The sequence below is a fragment of the Anolis sagrei genome, chromosome 6 (genome assembly GCF_037176765.1).
Source record: "Anolis sagrei isolate rAnoSag1 chromosome 6, rAnoSag1.mat, whole genome shotgun sequence".
NCBI lineage: Eukaryota > Metazoa > Chordata > Lepidosauria > Squamata > Dactyloidae > Anolis > Anolis sagrei.
In genome coordinates, this window is record NC_090026.1 from 132,133,013 (window position 1) to 132,156,649 (window position 23,637).

At 44.8% G+C, this 23,637-nt stretch overlaps 1 protein-coding gene across 1 annotated transcript; it reads right to left on the reverse strand.

The window, feature by feature from the left end:
• Nucleotides 1–4,488: 4,488 nt before the first annotated feature.
• Nucleotides 4,489–9,938, reverse strand: LOC132779714 (lutzicidin-like). The gene is made up of 4 exons (XM_067469522.1): nt 9,768–9,938; nt 7,292–7,432; nt 6,294–6,383; nt 4,489–4,806 (listed from the first exon to the last, which is right to left on the reverse strand). Exons 1-4 carry the CDS (start codon nt 9,936–9,938, stop codon nt 4,666–4,668), a joined length of 543 nt encoding a protein of 180 aa, XP_067325623.1. The 3' UTR covers nt 4,489–4,665.
• Between the last annotated feature and the right edge of the window lie 13,699 nt (nt 9,939–23,637).

Sequence of the window (23,637 nt, forward strand, 5' to 3'; positions counted from 1 at the left end):
GATATAGATAGATAGATAGATAGATAGATAGATAGATAGATAGAGATAGATAGATAATAGAATATTCGTTGGAAGTGATCTCAAAGGTCAACATCTTTAGATGGATGGATAGGTAGATAGATAGAGACAGATAGATAATAGAATATTAGTTAGAAGTGATCCCAAAGGCCAACATCTTTAGATGGATGGATGGATAGATGGGTAGGTAAATAGATAGACAGACAGACAGACAGACAGACAGATAGATAGATAGATAGATAATAGATTAGTGGAAAGTGATCCCAAGGGCCAACATCTTTAGATGGATGGATGGATGGATGGAGATAATAGAATATTAGTTGGAAGTAATCCCAAGGGCCAACACCTTTAGATGGATGGATGGATGGATGGATAGATAGATAGATAGATAGATAGATAGATATAATAGAATATTAGTTCGAAGTGATCCCAAGGGCCAACATCTTTAGATATATAGATGGATAGATGGATGGATGGATGGATAGATAGATAGATAGATAGAGATAATAGAATATTAGTTGGAAGTGATCCCAAGGGCCAACATCTTTAGATGGATGGATGGATAGATGGGTAGGTAGGTAAATAGACAGACAGACAGATAGATAGATAGATAGATAGATAGATAGATAGATAGATAGATAGATAATAGATTAGTGGAAAGTGATCCCAAGGGCCAACATCTTTAGATGGATGGATGGATGGATGGATGGATGGAGATAATAGAATATTAGTTGGAAGTAATCCCAAGGGCCAACATCTTTAGATGGATGGATGGATGGATGGATGGATGGATAGATAGATAGATAGATAGATAGATAGATAGAGATAATAGAATATTAGTTCGAAGTGATCCCAAGGGCCAACATCTTTAGATATATAGATGGATAGATGGATGGATGGATGGATAGATAGATAGATAGATAGATAGATAGAGATAATAGAATATTAGTTGGAAGTGATCCCAAGGGCCAACATCTTTAGATATATAGATGGATAGATGGATGGATGGATAGATAGATAGATAGATAGATAGATAGATAGATAGATAGACAGACAAATAGATAGATAGAGATAATAGAATATTAGTTGGAAGTGATCCCAAGGGCCAACATCCATCTGCAGGATGGATGGATGGGTTGATAGATAGATAATAGAACATTAGAGTTGGAAGAGAGACCAAGGGCCAGCTGTGTGTGGATTCCATGGCTGAACAACTCTTAAGTTCTACCTAATGTTAAGGTGGAATTTCTTTTTCTGCAATTTGTATCACTTTCTCTGTGGACCCCTCTACACTGCCATATAATGCAGTTTGAATTACATTATAAAGCTCAATGTAGACTCCTTTCCAATACAGGCAGTCCCTGAGTTACAAACATCTGACTCACAAACGACTCTTAGTTAAGAACGGAGTGCGAAAAGAGGAATTGAGAGGAATCTGCAATTCAGAAGGAAGGGAAATTCACTCCCATAAAAGTTATTATCCTGGGGAAAAGGGGTCTCCACTGAAGCTGTAGCTCCAATCCTTGTTTCCACAACAAGCCATGTTTTCCAAACACCAATGATCACAGGGTGAAATCTTCTTGATCCTTGAAAAGGGGGAATGGATGACCATCAACATTTCCCGAAAATGCCCTATACTAGGCTAGGATACCAACAATGGAGACAGGCCAGTCTTGGCTCTGACGGTTGAGGCTGTTTTCTGTGGTCTGATCTCCAGGAGGTCCAACCACCTGCCGTTCTTTTCCACCAGGGAAGCTGCGGTCCGAGGGATGGTTGCAATGTCCTTTATGGGTTTGTGGGCAGATCCCACAGAAAGGAAGGCTTCTCCTTTCTCCCTGGAGGCGGTTGGGAAGGAGATACCTTCCCTTCCTCTTTGGGGACATCTGCAAAGGCATTGGTGAGCCAGTGCTCTCCCAAGGGACACTTGCGACACGATTGCAGCAATTGTGCAAAGCGATGATGGCCCCATTGCTTGTAAGGTGTATTTTTCCATCCTTGTAAGATATTGCTGGGAAGGCGGGCGGGGGGGGGGGGGGGCAATTATTACAAACTGCTAATTAAAACAAGACTGAGAGCAAACTACGTGGCTTGTAGGTTTTTTCGGGCTATATGGCCGTGTTCTAGAAGCATTCTCTCCTGATGTTTCGACTGCATCTATGGCAAGCATCCTCAGAGGTAGTGAGGTCTGTTGGAACTAGGAAAATGGGTTTATATATCTGTGGAATGGCTGGGGTGGGACAAAGGACTCTTGTCTGCTGGAGCTAGGTGTGAATGTTTCAACTGACCACCTTGATTAGCATTTGATGGCTTGGCAGTGCCTGGGGCAATCTTTTGTTGAGAGGTGATTAGATGTCCTTCTTTGTTTCCTCTCTGTTGTTGTGCTGTTGCAATTTTAGAGTTTTTAAATACTGGTAGTCTGATTTTGTTCATTTTCATGGTTTCCTCCTTTTTGTTGAAATTGTCCACATGCTTCTTGTGGATTTCAATGGCTTCTCTGTGTAGCCTGACATGGTGGTTGTGAGAGTGGTCCAGCATTTCTGTGTTCTCCAATAATATGCTGTGTCCAGGTTGGTTCATCAGGTGCTCTGCTATGGTTGACGTCTCTGGTTGAAGTAGTCTACAGTGCTTGGGTTGTTGTAAGGTTTTTTGGGCTATATGGCCATGTTCTAGAGGCATTCTCTCCTGACGTTTTGCCTGCATCTATGGCAATCATCCTCAGAGGTAGTGAGACCTCTGTGGATGCTTGCCATAGATGCAGGTGAAACGTCAGGAGAGTATGCCTCTAGAACATGGCCGTATAGCTCGAAGAAACCTACAACAACCCAGTGATTCTGGCCACGAAAGCCTTCGACAATACATTGAAACTCTACTTGATTGTTTTAAAAAAGAGTGTTGTTATTTCCACTAAGCAAATTCCTTATTTGGAATATTCCAAAATCTGAAATACTCCAGTCACACTATGCAACACAATTTTTGTTCCGGGGTTATGAATGTCATTTCCTAATTAGTTTTAGTATATAAATGAAAGATTTATTAAATGTTAAATCCAAAACTTTCCACATTTATTTATTTATTTATTTATCGTGTCAGGAGCAAACCAAACAGTTGTATTGCATTTTTAACAAACAAACAAACACACACACACACACACACACAAAGTTTGCAAGCCTGATAGTTGATTAGATGTCCTTTGACCAGTATCTGGCCACTTGGAGTGCCTCTGGTGTTACTATAAGAAAGTCCTCCATGGTGCATGTAGCACAGCTCAGGTTGCATTGCAGCAGGTGGCCAGTGGTTTGCTCTTTTCCACACTCACATGTCGTGGATTCTACTTCGTGGCCCCATTTCTTAAGGTTGGCTCTGCATCTCATGGTGCCAGAGCGCAGTCTGTTCAGTGTGTGCCCAGGGGGGAGTCTCTCATTTAGTATCAGCCATTGGTTGAGGTTCTGGGCTTGAGCCTGCCACTTTTAGACTCTTGCTTGCTGGGGTGTTCCAGCGAGTTTCTCTGTAGATCTTAAAAAACTATTTCTTGATTTAAGTTGTTGGTGTGCTGGCTGATATCCAAACAGGGGATGAGCTGGAGATGTCTCTGCCTTGGTCCTTTCACTATTGGCTGCTACTTCCCGGCGGATGCCAGGTGGTGCAATACCGGCTAAGCAGTGCAATTTCTCCATTGGTGTAGGGTGCAGACACCCCGTGATAATGCGGCATGTCTCATTAAGAGCCACATCCACTGTTTGAGCGTGGTGAGATGTGTTCCACACTGGGCATGCATACTCAGCAGCAGAGTAGCATAGTGCAAGGGCAGATGTCTTCACTGTGTCTGGTTGTGATCCCCAGGTTGTGCCAGTCAGCTTTCCACATGAGATAGTGACACCTTTGCTTTCTAATGATTCAACGGGCACAAACGTTATGCTTCTTGTATAAAACAACCTTTGGCTAATGTGTATAAGGTGATCGAGTTGTTGTAGGTTTTTCAGGTTGTATGGCCATGTTCTAGAAGCACTCTCTTCAGACGTTTAGCCTGCATCTGTGGCAGGCATCCTCAGATGCCTGCCACAGATGCAGGCGAAACATCAGGAGAGAATGCTTCTAGAACATGGCCATACAACCCGAAAGACCTACAACAACCCGGTGATTCCAGCCATGAAAGCCTTCGACAATATACAAGGAGGTTTCTAAAGGGGAAGCATTTGGGACGCAAGAATGGAGACACAAAGAACTGAAGGCATCAATTTATTGAATGGTACAGTGTGGGTCCAGATGCTAGTCGGCCACTCAAGCAAATGGACACTTTACCCTTTGATGTGGGGTTTCAAAAATCAATCTAGCCAAAAAAATAATGCAACAGCAATTTGCAAATCTATAAGATGCAACCTTATTTGGGCGCAACACAAGGGCTGCATCGACAGCGTAGAATGAATACTGTTTGATACCACTTGAACTATACCTCTAGGTGTTTTGGACTTCAACTCCCACAATTCCTAACAGCCTACCAGCTGGGAATTATAGTCCAAAATACCCGGAGGGCTGAAGTTGGCCTATGCCTGGTGTAGATGCACCCAATGTGGGATCAAACTGGGATAAGAAATGGACACGAGTAGTAACAAGGGATATTTGGGTCTGCGTTCAATCTCTGTCCGTCTCTCATAGAAGGAGCTTCCCTGCCACCACAATGGCCTTTTCGAGGACGATATTGCGGATGGCTGTCTGCAGAGGTTTGCGCAGACGGCGCCGGGTCTTCCTCCAGAACTTCTTAAATCGCTTCACACGCTTGGGCCGCTCCATCTAGAAGGGAAAAGAGAAGAGAAAAGCTCTAATGGGGGCAAGGACATCTAATCACATCTCAACAAAAAGGAGGAAACCATGAAAATGAACAAAATCTGGCTACCAGTATTAAAAAAACCTCTAAAATTACAACAGAAAAACAACAGGGAGGAAACAAGCAAGGACATCTAATCACATCTCAACAAAAGATTGCCCCAGGCACTGCCAGGCCATCAAATGCTAATCAAGGTGGTCAGTTGAAACATCCACATGAAGCTCCAACAGACAAGAGTCCTTTGTCCCACCCTGGTCATTCCACAGATATATAAACCCCTTTTTCCTAGTTCCAACAGACCTCACTAACTCTGAGGATGCTTGCCATAGATGCAGGCGAAACGTCAGGAGAGAATGCCTCTAGAACATGGCCATATAACCCGAAAAAAACCTACAACAACCCATAAAATTTTAGATGGTGATTTATTCCTATAGCAAATAACGTGGAAGTTTAATAAGACCATACGTTGGACATAGGCCTGTTTGATCAAGAAAAAATTTGTTTCTAAAATCGATTTGTAATTGGGGTGTTTTTTTGTTTCGATATTTAAAATATTTACAAAACTTTCCAAAAAAATGTTTTGTTATTTACGAAATTTCGTAAATATTTACAAAACATTTTTTAAACTCCATTTGCCTAGTATTTTAAATATCGAAATTTTTTCTTGATCAAACAGGCCTAGTTTCCAACAGACCTCTGAGGATGCCTGCCATAGATGTGGGCAAAATGTCAGGAGAGAATGCTTCTGGATTGGTCATACATACAGCCCTGAAAACTCACACAACCGGCCTCCTGCGCCATCCAATCGGCTCCGCCGGCTCCTGTGCCCTCCTCCTCCTCCTCCTCCTCCTCCCAGCTGTGTTGTGATGGCGCGCGCGCGCTCACCCTTACAACCGGCCTCCGCGCGCCATCCAATCGGCTCCGCTGGCTCCTGCGCCCTCCTCCTCCTCCTCCTCCTCCTCCTGGCACTTCCTGCAACACAGCTGGGAGGAGGAGGAGGAGGAGGAGGAGGGCGCAGGAGCCGGCGGAGCCGATTGGATGGCGCGCGGAGGCCGGTTGTAAGGGTGAGCGCGCGCGCGCCATCCAATCGGCTCCGCCGGCTCCTGCCACGGTGCACTGCTGGGGTGCTTGGGAGCGCCGGATTGGCTCCCAGGCACCAGCACTGCAGCACTCAGTCAGCAGCAGCCTCCATGCCATTAACGACATGAGCTGAAGCTCGTAAAATACATGGGGCTGCTGCTTCGATATTTTTAAACCCTTCCGGGTTTGAAAATATGTTTTGATATCGCGTCGGATATGGCATAAATAACGATTTATTAATGAAATAACGAAATAACGAACTAAACCGCACAGGCCTAGTTGGACAGCAACTCCCAGGACTCCATCGGTGGTTAAAGTTGTCTCAAAGTGGATTAACTCTGCAGTGTAGACACAGGGAGTATCACCTCCTTACCGTTTTCTCTTCGTTGGTGATGCTGCAAACCAGGACGGCTGCCGGCGGCTCTTCGTTGAGGAAGCAGTAGCCAAAGCATGTTTTAACCAACTGCAAGAGAGGGAGAAAATAAAAGAGAAGTTGAAACCTCATTTTGGGGCCAATTGAACCATGCTTTATTTCTCCAGTAAGATTCCACATTGGTGGACTAGCTTGACATTGTTATTATTATTATTTACAGCTTTTATATGCCGCCCTTCTCACCGCGCAGGGGACTCAGGGCGGATTACAGTGTACACATATATAGCAAACATTCAATGCCAATTTTAACATACAACATATACAGACATACACAGAGGCTATTTAACTTTTTCTGGCCGCCAGGGGAGCTGTCGCTTTCCTCGTCCATCTGCGATGCTGATGAAGCACTTCCGCATTCCCCGCATGCTTCCCCACTGGAATGCTTTGCTGGAGTCTTCCTTATGGCCTCATAAATTAGTTAATTTAGCCTCCCCACACTTTTAAGGTGGTACCTAATTTTCCTACTTGACAGATGCAACTGTTTTTCGGGTTGCAAAGGTCGACAACAGGCTACACACAATTGGTTGGAAACCCACTCCAACCCGGGCTGGCTTCAAACTCATGACCTTTTTGGTCAGAGTGATCTTAATGCAGCTGACACTCAGCCAGCTGCGCCACAATCCCAGTGCATGGTCTTTTGAGGAATTTCTTGGTCCTCTCTTGTCAGATTCTACCAGATGTTGACCATAGATAAGGCATGGGCCAACTTGAGCCCTCCCTCCAGGTGTTTTGAACTGCAACTCTCACAATTCCTAACAGCCGGTAGGCTGTTAGGAATTGTGGGAGTTGCAGTCCAAAAACCGTGGAGGTCCCAGGCTGGCCCATGCCTGCCATAGATGGATTCATGTTGAAGTGTAGACGTTGCCTTCACCCAAAGGGGAGCAATCCAAGGCTGATCAAGGGGAATGTCATCCTCCTGAGAGTCCTCCCTTCCTTACCCCGTTGTCTTTGAAGGTACACTCTTCCTCCTCCTCCTCTTCCTCATCCTCTTCTTCCAGTTTTGGGGACTTCTTCTTGACCTGGCAATCCGCCTCTTTCAGGGTGAAGTTCAGCCGTTGGGCATTGACCGAATTGGCATCCTGAGAAGAGAAGGGACCAAACCGGAGGCATTAAATCTCCAAGGCGGATCCATGCTGCAAAATTATACTCGTAATCTATATAAATAAAAACGTTAAGTTCGTTTGTGGGATTAACATAACTCAAAAAACACTGAATGAATTGACACCAATTTGGACACAAGACACCTCTCAGGCCAACGAGTGACCATCACTCATAAAAACACTGAAAAACACAGCAGAAGAGACTTAAAAAGTGGATTTAAAGAAGGCTCTATGGCCACTTGTCAGGAGACTAGGACGCAATGGAACAATGGCTCCAAATTACAAGAGAGGAGATTCCATCTGAACATGAGGAAGAACTTCCTGACTGTGAGAGTCGTTCAGCAGTGGAACTCTCTTCCCTGGAGTGTGGTGGAGGCTCCTTCTTTGGAAGCTTTGAAACAGGGGCTGGATGGCCATTTGTCAGGGGTGATTTGAATGCAATATTCCTGCTTCTTGGCAGAATGGGGTTGGACTGGATGATGGCCCATGAGGTCTCTTCCAACTCTTTGATTCTATGATTTTATGATTCTAGGAGTGCTTTGGTTGTGCTTTTCCTGCCCAGAAGAAGGGGTTGGATTGGATGACCTTGGGGGTCTCTAAAATGTCTTGTCCACTTTCGCAGGGCTGCAGTGCTCCTAACCTCAGTGGTGGCTTGTACCCATAGTTCTTCAAGGCAGCGCTCTCTCCCTGAGATTCCTCCCTCCAGAAAGAGAAGCCCAATCCCCAAATCAGATAAAATATGTGTTGGCAAAAAAAGACAATGGGATTTTGGCCTGCATCAATTGGAGCATAGTGTCTAGATCTAGGGAAGTCCTGCTCCCCATGCTCTATTCCGCTTTGGTTAGACCACTTGACCTGGAATATTGTGTCCAATTCTGGGCAACACAATTCAAGAGAGATATTGACAAGCTGGAATGTGTCCAGAGGAGGGCGACTAAAATGATCAAGGGTCTGGAGAACAAGCCCTATGAGGAGCGGCTTAGGGAACTGGGCATGTTTAGCCTGAAGAAGAGAAGGCTGAGAGGAGATATGATAGCCACGTATAAATATGTGAGAGGAAGCCACAGGGAGGAGGAGGGAGCAAACTTGTTTTCTACTTCCCTGGAGACTAGGACGCGGAGCAATGGCTTCAAACTACAAGAGAGGAGATTCCATCTGAACATGAGGAAGAACTTCCTGACTGTGAGAGCTGTTCAGCAGTGGAACTCTCTGCCCCGGAGGGAGTGTGGTGGAGGCTCCTTCTTTGGAAGCTTTTAATCAGAGGCTAGATGGCCATCTGTCAGGGGTGATTGGAATGCAACAATCCTGCTTCTTGGCAGAATGGGGTTAGACTGGATGGCCCAGGAGGTCTCTTCCAACTCTTTGATTCTATGATTCTATTCCTGGTTTCCTCACTTTCGTAGGGCTCCTGTGCCAATGATTATTTTTCAAGGCAGCGCTCTCTCCCTGAGATTTTTATTATTATTATTAAACTTTATTTGTACCCCGCTAGCATCTCCCGAAGGACTCGATGCGGCTTACAAAGGCCAAGGCCTCAACACAACAACAACAGGCAATAACAATACGATACAAAGCAAATTAAAAACATAAGCAATGAAACCAAGTAGTGGGTGTGAGAGGTGGTATGTTGGATTTCTGGGCAAGTGCAATGTGCAGAGAGTCTTAAACTCTAATAAAGTGCTTCGGGGACATAGTGCTGGGGGTTATCCTATTCTGGAAAGGCACATCGGAATAGCCAGCTCTTCAAGTTCTTCCTAAAGACTGCCAACGTGGGTGCTAGTCTAATGTCTTTGGGGAAGGTGTTCCAAAGTCGGGGGGCAACCACAGAGAAGGCCCTGTCCCTCGTCCCCACCAAACGCGCCTGAGACGCAGGTGGGATTGCGAGCAGGGCCTCTCCGGATGAACGAAGGGAGCGCATGGGTTCATAAACGGAGATGCGGTCACGCAGGTAGGCAGGTCCCAAACCGTTTAGGGCTTTGTAGGTAAGCACCTGCACCTTGAATTGGGCTCGGTAGGTAAACAGCAGCCAATGGAGCTCCTTGAACAGGAGGGTTGACCTTTCTCTGTAAGGAGCGCCAGTTAACATCCTGGCCATCGCCCGTTGGACCAGTTGGAATTTCCGAGCCGTTTTCAAGGGCAGCCCCACGTAGAGTGCATTACAGTAGTCCAATCTAGAGGTGACCAAGGCATGGACTACCCCGGCCAAATCTACCTTTGCGAGGTACGGTTGCAGATTCCTCCCTCGAGCTCTGAAAAACCCAGAAGAGAAGCTGGACCCCCAAATATGAGGACAATAAATAGTGGATCTACTTACCCATTTGGGGAGAGGGACTACTTCGGCAAGCAGAAAGGTGACGTTTTCGCCGGCGTTTCGGTTGTAGAGGTCAGCGGCAAGATCTGCAGCCTCTTCATAGGTCAGTTTAGCAGCCACTGCTGAAGCCACCCCGACCACAAGAAGCACCGTCCAGAAAGGGTTCCTCTCCATCTTTGGTCCTTCTGGATCCCTCTCCTCTGTGTCCCTTCTTTTATGCACAGATGGAGCGCAAGGTTTCCTTGCTGGGGTTTTCCCCTTGGAAGCAATCAGAGCAAATTCCTATGCAAATTGGGGAGACAACCTGACATGGAAAGGAAGCAGAAATTGAGATTTTTTTTCCAAAGTTGCTCAGGTGAGGAATTGGCACAAGATGAGGAGGAAGCGGGTTCTGAACCAGGATCAGAGGATGAAAAAAACCCCCAATGTTCTCATCTGGCTTCATCTGGCTTTTTAAATTCATACGATGGTCTGGCCAGAAATCAGTGCGAATCAACATTGTGGAATTAATGAAGGTTGATACCCTTTCACTGCCAAGGCTCAATGCTACGGAGTACTGGGAGTTGTAGTTTCACCAAGGGGTGTATAAAAATGCAGTGTGAAGGCGTTGTGAAACTGCAACTCCCAGGGTTCAACAACATTGGAGCTCCTGGTGGCAGAGTGGGTTGAACCCTTGTGCCATCAGAACTGCTGACCGCCCTTGCAGATGTCCAATTTTCTCACATCAGAAGTGGCTTGCAGTTTCCTCAAGTCGCTCCTGATAAAAAACAAAACAAAACAAAACCAAAACAACAATAAGCCATGGCAGTCCAAGGGGTGTCAAACCGTATTGCTTCCATAGTGTAGATACACCCGTGGAATAATATATAGCAAAGTTATTTTCCCCCACTCATGACCCCTTTTTGCCTGAGAAATGTGCAGTTTCAAGTAGCAACTGGAGCATTAGCGGCATGTAGTCACTAACAGATTCATGTAAATGCCTAAAACAGCCACTAGGTGGCAAACTACACTATTTATTTATTTACTATATTTGTAAACCCCCATTCTCAGCCCTCAGGCGACTCAGGGCGGTTTAGAGAGGCAACAATTGGATGCCCCATACACCAGAAAACATTTTAAAACATTAATATATAATATAAAACCATCACAAAAGCAACAAAAACATAAATCATTTGTGTCTCCTAATTAAAACGTTGTCAAATCTCATCATCTAGTCGTTTCATATTCCTATGTCTATTACATTGCATTTTCAAATGCTTGCTCAAACAGCCAAGTCTTGACTCTTTTCCGGAATGTTAAGAGAGAGGGGGCCAATTTAAAGTCCCTAGGAAGAGCGTTCCATAGCCAGGGTGCCACCACTGAGAAGGCCGTGTTTTCCGTCCCTGCCAAACATACTTGTGACACTGGTGGGATCAAGAGCAGGACCTCCCCGGACGATCTTAAAGTCCTAGCAGGTTCATAAAGGGAGATGCGTTCGGAGAGGTAAGTTGGGCCAGAACCATTTTTTGTGACCTCCACATTTAGTTAGAGATTCTTGACTAGGGTAATGACCCACAGTTTGGAAAAGCTATGCTTTATTTATTTATTTATTTATTTATTTATTTCGGTTTCTTCTATCCCGCCCTTCTCACCCCGAAGGGGACTCAGGGCGGCTTACAAAGGCACAATTCGATGCCAGCATCACATAACAGTACTAAACAAATAACAGCAATTAACAATTAAACAACAGTTCCTGCAATTACAACAATAAAACCAATAATACCAATACAAACCCAATTACTCCTCATTGACGGTCAGCGTTCGCTATCTCATAGTCCAAATTCCAATTCCACATTCTCAGTCCTGTCAGTCCTAATCGTCTGATTGTCCTTATCTAGTTGTCCACAGGTGAGGGGCCACTACTGAGAAGGCCCTGCTCCTCGTCGCCACCAACCTCACTTGTGATAGCGGTGGGGTCGAGAGCAGGGCCTCCCCTTTACAGCAGGCTTATACAACATGCGGACCAGGGCTTGCAACATGTAGTTGTTAACAGATTCATGTAAATGCCTAAAACAGTCACTAGGTGGCGAGCTACACAAGGACTCTGAGCATTAGAGAGGGACGTCACACGCAGCAGCGCTACAGCAGAGTAGCCATTGCAGTTACCAAACTCACCTGTGGCAAAAGGAGCACAAAGGATGATATCAACAACAACAACAACAACAACAGCAACACTTTATGAACCTTTATTCCATCCTTCTCACCCCGAAGGGGACTCAGAGCAGACCACAGTACATGTACACAGCAAACATTCAATGCCGCTTTGTATAGACAATAAACAGACAGACAGAACAGAAGGAGGTGCCATGGAAGGTTGGGCTCGAGTCCAGGAGGTGTTGTTGCTCTGTGCAGCTTAGAGTCAACATCTCATAGAATCATAAAATCAAAGTATTGGAAGAGACTTCATGGGCCATCCAGTCCAACCCCATTCTGCCAAGAAGCAGGAATATTGCATTCAAATCACCCTTGACAGATGGCCATCCAGCCTCTGTTTCAAAGCTTCCATAGAAGGAGCCTCCACCACACTCCGGGGCAGAGAGTTCCACTGCTGAACGGCTCTCACAGTCAGGAAGTTCTTCCTCATGTTCAGATGGAATCTCCTTTCTCGTAGTTTGAAGCCATTGTTCCTTGTCCTAATCTCCATGGAAGCAGTAAACAAGCTCGCTCCCTCCTCCCTGTGGCTTCCTCTCACCTATTTATACATGGCTCTCATGTCTCCTCTCATCCTTCTCTTCTTCAGGCTAAACATGCCCAGCTCCTTAAGCCGCGCCTCTTAGGGCTTGTTCTCCAGACCCTGGATCATTTTAGTCGCCCTCCTCTGGGCACATTCCAGCTTCTCAAAATCTCTCTTGAATTGTGGTGCCAGAAATTATTATTTATTTATTATTATTTATTTGCTTTACTTCTATACCGCCTTTCTCAGCCAAAAAAGGCGACTCAAGGCGGCTTACATAGTAAAGGTTAACACAACAATATCAAAAAGCAGTTAAAACACATTATACAAGACATATCAAATCAAGCAATCAATTAACATAGACGTGAGAATTGGAGACAATATTCCAGGTGTGGTCTAACCAAAGCAGAATAGAGCATGGGGAGCAGGACTTTCCTAGATCTAGACACTAGGCTCCTATTGATGCAGGCCAAAATCCCATTGGCTTATAAGTAATAAGTCATATACTTATAAGTCATAAGTAACAGGTCAATGAGAACCACCATTTGGGGGATATCGTGGCCTATTCGTCCTATCTGGAGTTAACGTTGAACAAGTTAGTGGTGCTCCCAGTTCAAATGCAGATATGTGCATGAAATCTATGTGACCCAAAACATATTCAAAACTCCAAAATGTGAACATGGGGACCAAGACTTAGAGCCAAAATAAAAATATTACAAAATGTGACTTGCCCCAGAAATTTTTTTTTTTGCAACAGAGAGTTTTGGACATTGCTTGCCCAAGTTTCTCTCTCCCCCCTCCCCAATACTATAATTTCCAAACAACTTCTTGAGTCGTGGGGAACACCATGCTTTTGCAATCATCCATTGTCCAGAAATCACGGTGCTGCAACTCTTGATTCTCCACATATTTCGCAGCCGGGAGGAGATCCTACCTCCCCTTTTTGGAATGTGTTGCCTTGAAGAGGGTCCCTGACCTGAAGTCACTCCCGGGGTGTAAATATTTGTTGTGCTCAAGAAGAGCTTGCAAAGAAAGGTCCCCATTGTTCCTGACACGAGGAATGCAAATTAAGAAGTTGTTTAAATTCAGATATGGGTACATTTCCTCATTCTGAGATGAAGTCACCAAGGTATTTTGGCCCAAGACTGCCCAGATGGCCACAGGGCCTCTCCTTGACCGAAACTGGACCACATTGGGGTAATTGGTTGTTTTCGAAACACGACTCCCAAATGTTCTGAAAACTATGAATTCCTCTGAGGAGCATCTTAGGGATGTTCAGCCTGGAGAAGAGAAGACAGAGAAAAGGGAACAGGAGACACATGTTAAAATCTTGGAAAGGAGGTCCCATGGAGGAGAACAGGGACAGGCTTGTCTTCTGCTGCTCCGGAGACACAATGGAGCAAAGGATTCAAATTGCAAGAAAGGACATTCCACCAAAACGTTAGGAAGAACTTCCTTGCAGGAAGAACCACTCAACTGTGAAATAAGTTGCCTTGGAATCTGCTGGAGTCTCCTTCTCTGGAGGCTTTTAAGCAGGAACCAAACTCTAGGATTTAGAGTCTGGTGGAGTCCCAATCTTCAAGAAGGGAAAAAAGGACGACCCAAACAATTACCGTCCGGTCAGCCTCACGTTGATACCAGGCAAGATTCTGGAAAAGATTGTTAAGGAAGTGGTCTGCAAACACTTAGAAACAAATGCGGTCATCGCTAAGAGTCAACATGGATTTATCAAAAACAAGTCATGCCAGACTCATCTGATCTCTTTTTTTGATAGAGCTACAAGCTGGGTAGATGCAGGGAATGCCGTGGATGGAGCGTACCTGGATTTGAGTAAGGCCTTCTTTGACAAGGTCCCCCACGACCTTCTGGCAAGGAAACTAGTCCCATGTGGGCGAGGCAAAACTACGGTGAGATGGATCTGGAATTGGTTAAGTGGACGAACCCAGAGGGTGATTCTCCCCAAGGCTTCCTCTTCATCCTGGAAAGAAGTGACGAGTGGAGTGCCGCAGGGTTTCCTCCTGGGCCCGGTCCTGTTCAACATCTTTATTAATGACTTAGATGAAGGGCTAGAAGGCATGATCATCAAGTTTGCAGACGACACCAAATTGGGAGGGAGAGCCAAGACTCCAGAGGACAGGAGCAGGATTCAAAACGATCTTGACAGATTAGAGAGATGGGCCAAGACTAACAAAATGAAGTTAAAGAGGGACAAATGCAAGATACTCCACTTAGGCAGAAAAAACAAAACGCAAAGATACAGAATGGGGGACGATGATGCCTGGCTCGAGAGCAGTACGTGTGAAAAAGATCTTGGAGTCCTCGTGGACAACCAGTTAAACATGAGCCAACAATGTGATGTGGCGGCAAAAAAAGCCAATGGGATTTTGGCCTGCATCAATAGGAGCATAGTGTCTAGATCTAAGGAAGTCATGCTCCCCATGCTCTATTCTGCCTTGGTCAGACCACACCTGGAATATTGTGTCCAATTCTGGGCACCACAATTCAAGAGAGATATTGACTCTAAGCTGGAATGTGTCCAGAGGAGGGCGACTAAAATGATCGAGGGTCTGGAGAACAAGCCCTATGAAGAGCGGCTTAAGGAGCTGGGTATGTTTAGCCTGAAGAAGAGAAGGCTGAGAGGAGACATGATAGCCATGTATAAATATGTGAGAGGAAGTCGTAGGGAGGAGGGAGCAAGCTTGTTTTCTGCTTCCCTGGAGACTAGGACACAAAACAATGGCTTCAAACTACAAGAGAGGAGATTTCATCTGAACATGAGGAAGAACTTCCTGACTGTGAGAGCTGTTCAGCAGTGGAACTCTCTGCCCTGGAGTGTGGTGGAGGATCCTTCTTTGGAAGTTTTTAAGCAGAGGCTGGATGGCCATCTGTCAGGGGTGATTTGAATGCAATATTCCTGCTTCTTGGCAGAATGGGGTTGGACTGGATGGCCCAGGAGGTCTCTTCCAACTCTTTGATTCTATTATTCTATGATTCTCCACAAAGTCAACAATGATACTGAAATTCAACACCGCTTGAGCTCTGCGAGTGCAGCATTTTTCTGAATGAAGCAGACAGTGTTTGAGGACCGGGACATTGGTAGGGAGACCAAGGGGCTTGTTTATAAAGCTATTGTCCTCCCAATCCTGCTATATGCCTGCGAGACGTAGACAGTCTATAGACGTCACATGCAACTCCTAGAATGATTCTATCAGCGCTGCCTCCAAAAAAAATCCTGCAAATCTCTTGGGAAAACAGGCGGACAAATGTCAGTGTGCTGGAAGAAGCAAAGACAACCAGCATTGAAGCGATGGTCCTCCATCTTCAACTCTGCTGGACCTTCCATGTTGTCTGGATGCCCAGCCACCGTCTCCCAAAGCAGTTGCTCTATTCCAAAGTCAAGAATGGAAAATGGAATGTTGGAGGACAGGAAAAGAGATTTAAAGACAGGCTGAAAGCCAACTTTAAAAACTCTGGCATAGACACTGAGAACTGGGAAGCCCTGGCCCATGAGCGCTCCAGTTGGAGGTCAGCTGTGACCAGCAGTGCTGCAGAATTTGAAGAGGCACGAAGGAGGGCGAAAGAGAGAAACATGCCAAGAGGAAAGTGCGTCAAGCCAACCGCGACCTGGACGGCCTTCCACCTGGAAACCGATGTTCTCACTGTGGGAGAAGATACAGAATACCAATGGTTCCACCACCAGGATACTACACTTGGAGGACCATCATCCTCAGACTACAAGGGATCACCTAAGTAAGTAAATAAGATGGTGTCTTCCTTTATAGCAAAATGGGGTTGGACTGGATGGCCTTTGGGGACCCTTTCCATCTCTAGGATTGTATTCAAGGAGCTGAACTCTGACTTGCAGAACATAGTAGCCTTCCTACAGTGGAGAACGGGGCTAAAGGAGGTCATGGAGCTGACCTGTCTGTGGCAAGACCTTTGGCTTCCTCCTCCTCGTGGCAGAATGTCTTCTCCTGGAAGCCAGGAGGCAGGCCTTGCTCCAGTGGTGTGTTGAGGGGAAATGCTCGTTGGTTGGCCAACCTTCCAAGGTGGGAGAGCCGTTGGAGGCAAGGACCTAACCGGTGGAAGCTGTGGTCTCCCTTCCTTGCAAAACCAACTCTGCAAGAGAGCAAGTGGCAAGGGAGGAAAGAAAGAAAGAGAGGGGGGAAGGAATCTCTCTCCAAGGAAAGAGGGCATTTCTTGGAGATGCAGCTATGGGTCCATCTCCACTGCAGAAGGAATTCAATGTGGCCCCACTTGAACTGCCCTTGCCCAATGTGATAGAATCCTGGGAGTTGTAGTTTCACTAAGGATACATCTGAATTACAGAATAAATTCAGTGTGGCTCCACTTGAACTGCCTTGGTCCAATGCGATGGGGTCCTGGGAGTTGTAGTTTCACTAAGGACGTGTCTATATTGTAGAATGAATGCAGTGTGGCTGCACTTGGAGTACCCTTGCCCAATGTCATGGAATCCTGGGAATTGTAGTTTTACTAAGGATGTGTCTATATTGCAAAATGAATGCATTGTGGCTGCACTTGAACTACCATTGCCTAATGTGATGGAATCCTGGGAGTTGTAGTTTCGGAAAGGATGCATCTATATTGCAGAATGAATGCAGTGTGGCCACACTTGAACTGCCCTGGCCCAATGTGATGGAATCCTGGGAGTTATAGTTTCACAGGATGTGTCTATATTGCAAATTAATGCAGTGTGGCCCCACTTGAACTGCCTTGGTCCAATGTGATGGAATGCTAGGAGTTGTAGTTACACTAAGGATGCATCTATATTGCAGAATGAATGCAGTGTGGCCACACTTGAACTGCCCTGGCCCAATGCTATGGAATCCTGGGAGTTGTAGTTTCACTAAGGATGCATCTATATTGCAGAATGAATGCAGTGTGGCCACACTTGAACTGCCCTGTCCCAATGTGATGGAATCCTGGGAGTTTTAGTTTCACTAAGGATGTGTTTATATTGCAGAATGGATGCAGCGTGGCTGCACTTGGACTGCCCAATGTGATGGAATCCTGGGAGTTATAGTTTCACTTAGGATGTGTCTATATTGCAAATGAATGCATTGTGGCCCCACTTGAACTGCCTTGGTCCAATGTGATAGAATCCTGGGAGTTGTAGTTTCACTAAGGATGTGTCTATATTGCAGAATGAATGCAGTGTGGCTGCACTTGAACTACCCTTGCCCAATGTGATGGAATCCTGGGAGTTTTAGTTTCACTAAGGATGCATCTATATTGCTGAATGAATGCAGTGTGGCTGATCTTGAACTACCCTTGCCCAATGCGATGGAATTCTGGGAGTTGTAGTTTCACTTAGGATGTGTCTATATTGCAGAATGGATGCAGCGTGGCCGCACTTGGACTACCCTTGCCCAATGTGATGGAATCCTGGCAGCTGTAGTTTCACTAAGGATGCATATTGCAGAATGAATGTAGCATGCCTGCACTTGGAGTACCCTTGCCCAATGTGATGGAATCCTGGGAGATATAGTTTCACTTAGAATGTGTCTATATTGCAGAATGAATGCAGTGTGGTTGCACTTGAACTACCATTGCCTAATGTGATGGAATCCTGGGAGTTGTAGTTTCACTAAGGATGCATCTATATTGTAGGTAGAATGAATGCAGTGTGGCTGCATTTGGACTATCCTTGCATTTGAACTACCATTGCCTAATGTGATGGGGTCCTGGGAGCTATAGTTTAACTAAGGATGTGTTTATATTGCAGAATGGATGCATTGTGGCCCCACTTGAACTGCCTTGGTCCAATGCGATGGAATCCTGGGAGTTTTAGTTTCACTTAGGATGTGTCTGTATTGCAGAATGAATGCAGCGTGGCCACACTTGGACTACCCTTGCCCAATGTGATGGAATCCTGGGAGTTGTAGTTTCACTAAGGATGCATCTGAATTACAGAATGAATGCAGTGTGGCCCCACTTGAACTGCCCTGGCCCAATGTGATGGAATCCTGGGAGTTATAGTTTCACTTAGGATGTGTCTATATTGCAGAATGAATGCAGTGTGGCTGCACTTGGACAACCCTTGCCTAATGTGATGGAATCCTGGGAGTTGTAATTTAACTAAGGATGCGTCTGTATTACTGAATGAATGCAGTGTGGCCATACTTGGACTACCCTTGCCCAATGTGATGGAATTCTGGGAGTTTTAGTTTCACTAAGGATGCATCTGAATTACAGAATGAATGCAGTGTGGCCCCACTTGAACTGCCCTGGCCCAATGTGATGGAATCCTGGGAGTTATAGTTTCACTTAGGATGTGTCTATATTGCAGAATGAATGCAGTGTGGCTGCACTTGGACAACCCTTGCCTAATGTGATGGAATCCTGGGAGTTGTAATTTAACTAAGGATGCGTCTGTATTACTGAATGAATGCAGTGTGGCCATACTTGGACTACCCTTGCCCAATGTGATGGAATTCTGGGAGTTTTAGTTTCACTAAGGATGCATCTGAATTACAGAATGAATGCAGTGTGGCCCCACTTGAACTGCCCTGGCCCAATGTGATGGAATCCTGGGAGTTATAGTTTCACTTAGGATGTGTCTATATTGCAGAATGAATGCAGTGTGGCTGCACTTGGACAACCCTTGCCTAATGTGATGGAATCCTGGGAGTTGTAATTTAACTAAGGATGCGTCTGTATTACTGAATGAATGCAGTGTGGCCATACTTGGACTACCCTTGCCCAATGTGATGGAATTCTGGGAGTTTTAGTTTCACTAAGGATGCATCTGAATTACAGAATGAATGCAGTGTGGCCCCACTTGAACTGCCCTGGCCCAATGTGATGGAATCCTGGGAGTTATAGTTTCACTTAGGATGTGTCTATATTGCAGAATGAATGCAGTGTGGCTGCACTTGGACAACCCTTGCCTAATGTGATGGAATCCTGGGAGTTGTAATTTAACTAAGGATGCGTCTGTATTACTGAATGAATGCAGTGTGGCCATACTTGGACTACCCTTGCCCAATGTGATGGAATCCTGGGAGTTTTAGTTTCACTAAGGATGCATCTGAATTACAGAATGAATGCAGTGTGGCCCCACTTGAACTGCCCTGGCCCAATGTGATGGAATCCTGGGAGTTATAGTTTCACTTAGGATGTGTCTATATTGCAGAATGAATGCAGTGTGGCTGCACTTGGACAACCCTTGCCTAATGTGATGGAATCCTGGGAGTTGTAATTTCACTAAGGATGCGTCTGTATTACTGAATGAATGCAGTGTGGCCATACTTGGACTACCCTTGCCCAATGTGATGGAATTCTGGGAGTTTTAGTTTCACTAAGGATGCATCTATATTGCAGAATGAATGCAGCATGGCCACACTTGAACTGCCCTGGCCCAATGCGATAGGGTCTTGGGAGTTATAGTTTCACTAAGGATGCATCTATATTGCAAATGAATACAGTGTGGCCCCACTTGAACAGCCTTGGTCCAATGTGATGGAATCCTGGGAGTTATAGTTTCACTAAGGATGTGTCTATATTGCAGAATGAATGTAGTGTGGTTGTACTTGAACTACCATTGCCTAGTGTAAGGGAATCCTGGGAGTTGTAGTTTCACTAAGTATGCATATTGCTGAATTTATTTATTTATTTACTTTGGGTATTTCTACCCCGCCCTTCTCAACCCCTGAAGGGGGACTCAGGGCGGCTTCCAGCCGGCATACGTTGATGCCTACAATTCACACAGTAAAATACATAGTAACAATAAATTATAACAGTTAAAACATTACATTAATACAATAAAAATACAATAAAATGCCAGCCTGGTGGCCATCGTTTTGCCAAGTCCGTAATTAATAAATTCATTCCACTTATCATAGTCCGTTTCCAAAGCTTTAGTCGTCATTGTCCATTGTCAGTCTGCCAAATTATCCATGTTTTTAATTTCCTTCTGAAAGAGAGGAGGGATGACGATGATCTAATTTCCCCGGGGAGTGAATTCCACAGGCGGAGGGCCACCACCGAGAAGGCCCTGTCCCTCGTCCTCGCCAATCTCGTTTGTGACAAGGGCGGGGCTGAGAGCAGGGCCCCTCCAGGAGATCTGAAATTCCTAGGCGGGACGTAGGAAATACGTTCGGACAGGTATGCTGGGCTGAATGCAGCGTGACCACACTTGAACTGCCCTGGCCCAATGTGTTGGGGTCCTGGGAGTTATAGTTTCACTAAGGATGTGTCTATATTGCAGAATGAATGCAGCGTGGCCACACTTGGACTACCCTTGCCCAATGCGATGAAATCCTGGGAGTTGTAGTGGCCAGAGGCACCCGCACTCTATGGCAGAGAAGGCCAGAGACCTTGTAAAACTACAGATCTCAGGATTCCATATCATTGAGCTATGGCAGTTCAAGAGGTGCCAAACTGTGTTAACTCTGAAGTGTAGATGCATCCCATGTTGTGTTGAAGTGGTTGGAGATAAGGCACACCATTTAGTGTGGCATTGCATATCATGGGATATGTTCACCCCGTGGATTTGGATATCACAATAATAATGACAATCACAATAATAATACATCGTTTGTGTCTCTTGATTGAGACCCAAAGCTCACAATATCAAGGATAAAGCCATTTTTTTCTTCTTCTGACGTGGATTTTTAAGAAGGCAAACCCACTGAAGACTTTCTGGAAGACTGGGAAACGGTTTCAGGACTTTTTGAGTAATAAGGAACTGAATATTGTAATAATTTGTGGTTATGGGTTCTCGCCGGTTGGAAATATCCTTCTCTTAAATTGTCCTCAAACATATGTATATACTGAATGAAAGGGGGAAGCAGGGGATGCGTCTGCATTGTAGAATAAATGCAGATTGGCCTCACTTGAACTATCCCGGCTCCAAGCTTTGGGATCCCAAGAGTTGTAGGCCGACACTCACTCTTTGATTGAACTCCCAGGATTTCATAACATTGAGCCATGAAAGTTTAAGTGGGGTCAAACTGCTCCTACTAATAATCATTGTTTGTTTTTGAATACTATGAATGGTCCCATTAGATTAGAAAATGCATAAGGATGTAGAGGAACTACAATTCCCATCATTATCTGTCATTACCAGTAGTTAAAGTTGGGCGATGATGGGCATGTGTCCCAAGTTTGGTCTAGAGCCATCATTATTTGGGTATACAGTGCTCTTTGATTGTGGGTGAACTACAACTCCCATCATTCAGGATCACTGCCCCCAAATCCCACCAGAAGTTAAAGTTTGTCATGATGGGTGAGTGCACTATGTTTTGTCCAGATCCATCACTGGTTGGGTTCACAGGTCTCTCTGCATGAGAGTGAACTATAACTCCCATCATCCAGAGTCAATCTCCACAAAACCTCACCAGAAGTTAAAGTTAATCATGGGGGGCGGGGGTGGGCCAGGTATGGTCCACAGTGGGCTTCACAGTGCTCTTCACATAAGGGTGAACTACAACTCCCATCATTATCTGTCATTGCCCCTAAACCACACCTGTAGTAAAAGTTGATAATAATGGGTATGTGTGCTAGATCCATCATTGGTTGGGTTCACAGTGCTCTTTGATTGTGGGTGAACTACAACTCCCATCATCCTGGATCAATCCCCACAAAACCTCACCAGAAGTTAGTAATGGGGCGCAGGGGGAGTATGTGTCCCAAGTTTGAACCAGATCCATAGTCAGTGGGTTTCACAGTGCTCTTCATATAAGTGTGAACTATAACTCACATCCTCCTATCATTGCCCAAGAACCCTCCAATATTTTCTGTTGTTCATGAGGGGCCTGTATGCTATGTGCCAAGTTTGGTCCAGATCCGTATTTCCTGGGGTTATTTCCTGCTCTCTGGATAACTCCCATTATCCTGGGTCCGTGCCCCCCACACCCCTTCAGAGGTTAAAGTTGGTCATGATGGATCTGGTTGCCAAGCTGGGTTAAGATCCATTGTTGACGGGAGTCATGGTGATCTCTGGATGTGGGAGTCATGTCGGAAAATACATACATCATACATACATACACATACATACATAGATACATATTTTCACATTTATGATAGATATAGAAATAGAGAGAGAGTTAGAGTTAGAGATAGGGAGAGTCAGAGAGAGAGAGAGAGAGAGTCGGAGTCAGAGTCAGAGATAGAGAAAGAGAGATAGATAGATAGATAGATAGATAGATAGATAGATAGATAGAGATAGATCTAGAAATAGAGTTAGAGAAAGAGATAGAGAGAGGGGAGGGGTTAGAGAAAGAAATAGAGTTAGAAATAGAGATAGAGTCAGAGTTAGAGTTAGAGATAGAGTTAGAGACAGAATTAGAGATAGGGTTAGAGAAAGGGATAGAGTTAGAGATAAAGAGATAGATAGATAGAGAGTTAGAGATAGAGTTAGAGATAGAGTTAGAGATAGAATTAGAGAAAGGGATAGAGTTAAAGAGATATAGAGAGAGATAGTTAGTAGGGCTGGGCGGTTTCGTTTCGTAATTTCGTAATTCGTTAAAAATTCGTTATTTTTTATAACGAAGCGATAACGAACCATTCAGGAGCAACTAAAAAACGAAACGAATTTTTCCAATTCGTTTCGTAATTGATTCGTAATTGATTCGTTATCACACCAACAGTCAACAACAGAGGGAGAGGGAAGCTTCAGAAGTTTTTTTTAGCGTATTGCGCGATCGCGGCCGCCATTAACGAATTGATTCGTAATTGATTCGTAATTGTTTCGTAATTGTTTTGTGATTTCCGAAATTTCATAAATATCGAACTTTTTTAAAGAAAAAATTCAGAATTCTTTTAAATAACAAAACCAACCCCCCCCCCCCAAAAACGAATCGAATTTAGAAACAAATTTTTCCGTCGTTGGACAGTCCTAATAGTTAGAGATAGAGATAGTTAGAGATAGAGATAGATAGAGAAAGAGAAAGAGATAGAGAGATAGGGCTAGAGAAAGAAATAGAGTTAGAGATAGTTAGAGATAGAGATAGAGATAAAGATAGAGTTAGAATAGAGAAAGAGAGAGAGGAGATAGAGTTAGAGTTAGAGACCGAGATAAAGATAGAGTTAGAGATGGAGAAAGAGATAGAGAGATAGAGATAGAGTTAGAGATGGAGAAAGAGATAGATAGAGAAAGAGTTAAAGATAGGGTTAGAGATAGAGACAGAGATAGAG